Source organism: Sinocyclocheilus grahami, unplaced genomic scaffold, assembly GCF_001515645.1.
Source record: "Sinocyclocheilus grahami isolate Dianchi unplaced genomic scaffold, SAMN03320097.WGS_v1.1 scaffold633.1, whole genome shotgun sequence".
In the NCBI taxonomy this organism is placed as follows: Eukaryota; Metazoa; Chordata; class Actinopteri; order Cypriniformes; family Cyprinidae; genus Sinocyclocheilus; species Sinocyclocheilus grahami.
Window position 1 is genome coordinate 967,109 of NW_015505812.1, and position 6,000 is coordinate 973,108.

The window sequence follows — 6,000 nt, forward strand, 5'->3', positions numbered from 1 at the left end:
TTTTTTATATTAGCCTACTATTTAGGTTTAATTTATTTTCATTTCAGTGTCAGTTTTAGTTCAGTTCTAGCTTTTATTTATTTTATTGACAGCTAGTAATTGTAGTGCTTCAACTTGAACTAAATGAAAACTGAAATAAGTTTTTCATATAATATTTATATATTTTTCAGCTTGATTTCAATGAACAAAAATGGTTTAATAGTTGTAGTTTTAGTTAACAATGATAATGTGAACACTCACTATCAGTGAACATCTCAACACTAGCAAACTCCTGAAACAAGCCAAAGAAAACAACTTCCGAGTTCTTTCTCTGTCAGCATGAGCGTTTCTTTGCTTCTGTAAATGCATCTTCCGAAATGGGACACCACTCGAACTCAGACGCTGGAACGTTATGCCACTGCGACTCATTTTAGACTGAAAAATGCACCGTCAGCGCATCGCCCACTTTCTTGCCCTTGAGAGACATCGCCCGAGGCTGAACTCATGATGGCACCTGAATGAATGAAGACTCTTGACTGCAGTCTAATCCACTTCTCTGATTAATCTGGCCGAGAACTGACCATCTAGAAAGGAAGGAGTGTGGTTTACTTTGTTTAGGAGAAGGAATATCTGAAACAGTCGATGCCACAATAACAAAAATCTCATTTTAGTCTGTGAACAAGAGAAATGAGCAAACAGTAAGGAGTAAGAAGTGTCTTCTGCTCACCAATGCTGCATTAAAAAAGTCAAAGATAAATTAAAAACAGTAATATTCTGAAATATTATTACAGTGTAAAGTAGCTTTCTATGTGAATATCTGTTAAAATGCAATTTATTTGTAATCAAAGCTGTATTTTCAGCATCATTCCTCCAGTCTTCAGTGTCACATGATCTTCAGAAATCAGTATAATATGCTGATCTGCTGCTCAAGAAACATTTCTGATTATTATCAATGTTGAAAACAATTGTGCCGCACAATATTTTTTGTGGAAACTGTGATGCATTTAATTTTTCAGGACTCACAGATGAACAGAAAGTTCAAAAGAACAGCATTTATTTGAAACAGAAATATTTTGTAACATTATCAATGTCTTTACTGGCACTTTTGATCAATTTAATGCATCCTTTCAAAAAACCCTCACTGACCCCCACACTTCATTTTGTTATTTGTTTGAGAATTTCAAATCATCAAGTCTTCAGCAAAAGGCCTCATGGAGCAGCCAGAACAACATTAAACCTCTCAAAATCATATTTGGGCTATGTGCAATATTTCTTAAGGGCAGCTGAAATGGGTCTTTGCAGTTTGGAAATTGAGTTTGTATATTATTGATTCATGCTTCAGCTGCATTGTTTGAGGGCATCAAAATACTTCAAAATATGTTTTAAAATAACATGAAATTACATTTGCAACTGAAAAATGTCCTTAATCTGACATATTTTTGCATGAGACAGGATATTGAAGCTGAAAAAGTGATGCTTTGCTACATTTTGAATTTAGATCAATTTGGAACAACATGCATTGATAAATCATCCATAATAAGATCTTCATTACAATCATAACATTCAAAGGTAACATTCTGATTCAAAAGTAACAATCCCATTCAAAAGCAGCACTCAAAAGTAACACTCACATTCAAATGTAACATTCAAAAGTAACTCTCACATTCAAAAGTAACACTCAAAATGAACATTCCATTGGAACAATGTGTATTGATGAATCTTTCACAATAAGACTAGGAACATGAATTAAGAAAGTTAACACTGATTTCATGTTGACTTTAAACTTTGCATGGATATTACCATGAATTGCATTTACTTCTAATGATATGTGCAAAATAAGACCAGATGCATGTATTAATTAAGTAAATAGGGTTGACTTGATGAGCATAATGACTTGCTTTATCTATAGCCAATAGACCTTTATCTCTCATGAAAGTCTCACAGTGAATATCGTGAATGCCAGAATGTGGGATGAGATTTACGTGAGCATATTGGAAGTGTCACTGGTTACTGACCAGTTTCAGGAGTGTTTATCATCTTCGGTTACCTTGCTGTGAGCGTAGACGACAGAACCCAAGAGCTTCCAGGTTCCCCCGCGCCGATCCATGCGGATCATCCGGAGAATCTGGAGGAACCGGAGACTCCTGATAGCAGAGGTGGCGAACACATTCCCCTGCGTCCCAGCGGCCAAAACCGAGATCGAGGCGATCAGCACCATGACGTCTGAAAAATACAACAGCAACTGATCAAGCTAAATGTACAAGTATATAAAATATGGATGTGATAGAATATATGCAAATTTACATGCATTTGGCAAGTGACTTCATGCATACAGGCATGCATTTTATCTCTGTGTAGATAGAGGTAAAATAAAAGAGGTAGAGTAAAAATTGTGAAATATTATTACAATTTAAAACAGCTGTTTTCTATGTGAATATATAGTTAAACTGTAATTTATTTCTGCGATGCGCAGCTGAATTTTCAGCATCATTACTCCAGTCTTCAGTGTCACATGAGGGTCTAATATGCTGATTTGCTGCTCAAGAAATATTTCTGGTTATTTTTAATGCTGAAAACTGTTTTTGTGGAAACTGTGATACATTTTATTTTTTGGATTCCTTTATGAACAGAAAGTTCAAAAGAACAGCATTCACTTGAAATAGAAATCTTTTGTAACATTGCACGTCTTTACTGTCACTTTTGAGCATTTTAATGCATCCTTGAAGAATAAAAGGATGCATTAAAAAATGACTTTGGATTTACTTTGACTATTTTCGCTTAGAAATTGATAATACATTTCATAAATTATTAAAAGCAGCAAAACAGCAAGTGCATGAAATTTTGAAGCATTTTCCTGTAAAATGTACTGCAGTAATCCTCATTTACAGCTTTAAAAAAACATTTTGCCGTGTAGCTTGGCAGGCCTTTAAAAATCCTCACCGATAACACAAAAAGGTTTCCGGGCGAATTTTAACCTTCCCCTCCATCCTCTGTATCGACAGCAACATCCTGCAGACCAGATCCTTACGATGTATTCCACTCCGAAAACCACAATGGTTACAATTTCCTACAAACACACAGACAGACGTCATGTTAGCATGTGATCAATGCACACGTGTTAAATCAATACCTCTGTGATATTACGTACCAGGATGTAGAGGGCGTCTTCTGAGCTCTTCTCATATTCTCTGATGGTGGAGAACACAGACAGAACCAGACAGGAGAAAACCAGCAGGAAGCTGAAATGACAAGAAAAAAAACAGTTTACCTGATGTGCATTGCATTTGCATGTGATTTGTGCAAAATAAAACAAAATGCATGTAAACAGTAAATAGACCTGGTTTGATTGGCATAATGAACTGCTTTATCTAAAGCTGATCTGGTTGCACCTTGTAAGGCCTTCAAAAGGAATTATCCAGCAAATAGAGACAAAAAGCAAGTGTATAGGTGTAATCTGTCCTTCAAATGCCACATTAAAGGGTGTAATTGCATAGCTGACACTGTTTTTCTCACCATCTCTCTGTCAGCGTGAGCTCTGCTGCGGTTCCTCAACAAACTCGATAAGAATCCTGCAGGAAGTGCTGAGCTGGCTGCTAACGGCACTCAGCCGCAGACATATGAGGAACAGCGGGATATCAGGCTTGAGCTAGCACATGCTAGCCCTCCGCGTGACCACATTACACAAACTATCTACTGACACAAACATTATGATTCTCATAACACACCGACCCAGGCAGTAAATTCTACAGAGTGATGTTTTTATATTATCACCTAATGCAGCCTTCAAAAAAATGCAGCTATCAACTACTCTACAGAAAAATAACAGCTAATCTAAACTGACAGCTAACCTTTAGAGAAAGCAGTTACATCACAAGCTACACGACAAAATTAGACTGCATCATTTACATAATAAAATATTAGACTAATAACTGTTAGAGCTAATGCAATTTCATTAGAAAACAAAAATCATTTCATAGTGCAAAATAAAAATGATGTATGCACAGGTGAATAAGGAGAGAAACTGAGTGTTTTTTTAATTTTATTTACAATAATACTATGATTTAAATATATTAAATACATTATAAAATATATTACATAAATATATTATATATATAATAGACATTTAATTAATAATATATATATATATACAAACCCAATTCCAAAAAAGTTGGGACACTGTACAAATTGTGAGTAAAAAAGGAATGGAATAATTTACAAATCTCATAAACTTATATTTTATTCACAATAGAATATAGATAACATATCAAATGTTGAAAGTGAGACATTTTGAAATGTCATGCCAAATATTGGCTCATTTTGGATTTCATGAGAGCTACACATTCCAAAAAAGTTGGGACAGGTAGCAATAAGAGGCCGGAAAAGTTAAATGTACATATAAGGAACAGCTGGAGGACCAATTTGCAACTTATTAGGTCAATTGGCAACATGATTGAGTATAAAAAGAGCCTCTCAGAGTGGCAGTGTCTCTCAGAAGTCAAGATGGGCAGAGGATCACCAATTCCCCCAATGCTGCGGCGAAAAATAGTGGAGCAATATCAGAAAGGAGTTTCTCAGAGAAAAATTGCAAAGAGTTTGAAGTTATCATCATCTACAGTGCATAATATCATCCAAAGATTCAGAGAATCTGGAACAATCTCTGTGCGTAAGGGTCAAGGCCGGAAAACCATACTGGATGCCCGTGATCTTCGGGCCCTTAGACGGCACTGCATCACATACAGGAATGCTACTGTAATGGAAATCACAACATGGGCTCAGGAATACTTCCAGAAAACATTGTCGGTGAACACAATCCACCGTGCCATTCGCCGTTGCCGGCTAAAACTCTATAGGTCAAAAAAGAAGCCATATCTAAACATGATCCAGAAGCGCAGGCGTTTTCTCTGGGCCAAGGCTCATTTAAAATGGACTGTGGCAAAGTGGAAAACTGTTCTGTGGTCAGACGAATCAAAATTTGAAGTTCTTTTTGGAAAACTGGGACGCCATGTCATCCGGACTAAAGAGGACAAGGACAACCCAAGTTGTTATCAGCGCTCGGTTCAGAAGCCTGCATCTCTGATGGTATGGGGTTGCATGAGTGTGTGTGGCATGGGCAGCTTACACATCTGGAAAGGCACCATCAATGCTGAAAGGTATATCCAAGTTCTAGAACAACATATGCTCCCATCCAGACGTCGTCTCTTTCAGGGAAGACCTTGCATTTTCCAACATGACAATGCCAGACCACATACTGCATCAATTACAACATCATGGCTGCGTAGAAGGATCCGGGTACTGAAATGGCCAGCCTGCAGTCCAGATCTTTCACCCATAGAAAACTTTGGTGCATCATAAAGAGGAAGATGCGACAAAGAAGACCTAAGACAGTTGAGCAACTAGAAGCCTGTATTAGACAAGAATGGGACAACATTCCTATTCCTAAACTTGAGCAACTTGTCTCCTCAGTCCCCAGACGTTTGCAGACTGTTATAAAAAGAAGAGGGGATGCCACACAGTGCTAAACATGGCCATGTCCCAACTTTTTTGAGATGTGTTGATGCCATGAAATTTAAAATCAACTTATTTTCCCCACATTTTCTCAGTTTAAACATTTGATATGTCATCTATATTGTTTTCTGAATAAAACATTGAAATTTGAAACTTCAACATCATTGCATTCTGTTTTTATTCACAATTTGTACAGTGTCCCAACTTTTTTGGAATCGGGTTTGTATATATATATGTTCATATACTGTATACTGTAATATAATAATATAATGATTATATACACATGCACACATACACATATGTATAAACATAAAAAAATTACATATAAAAATAATTTATATATATATAGAGTTCATGTTCCTCAGTATGTATTCTATGGTTTTGTTTAATAAATAAAAAACTTAATAAATAAATACACACATATGTCACGAATCCGGTCCATGAACTTTCCAATTCATTGACTCTCGCACTACACACTGTTGCACATCACCCCGGACTACATTTCCCATCATGCAT

At 36.4% G+C, this 6,000-nt stretch overlaps 1 protein-coding gene across 1 annotated transcript in view; it reads right to left on the bottom strand.

Moving 5' to 3' along the window:
• The window catches only part of LOC107558155 (potassium voltage-gated channel subfamily KQT member 2-like), a 34,546-nt gene that overhangs the window by 22,408 nt on the left and 6,138 nt on the right, over nucleotides 1–6,000 (bottom strand). The window contains exons 2-4 of the mRNA XM_016241778.1: nucleotides 3,128–3,247; nucleotides 2,920–3,046; nucleotides 2,027–2,202 (exon numbers count right to left, since the gene is read on the bottom strand). Of these exons, the coding sequence (XP_016097264.1) occupies nucleotides 2,027–2,202; nucleotides 2,920–3,046; nucleotides 3,128–3,247 (423 nt within the window). The remainder of the gene's footprint in view (nucleotides 1–2,026; nucleotides 2,203–2,919; nucleotides 3,047–3,127; nucleotides 3,248–6,000) is intronic.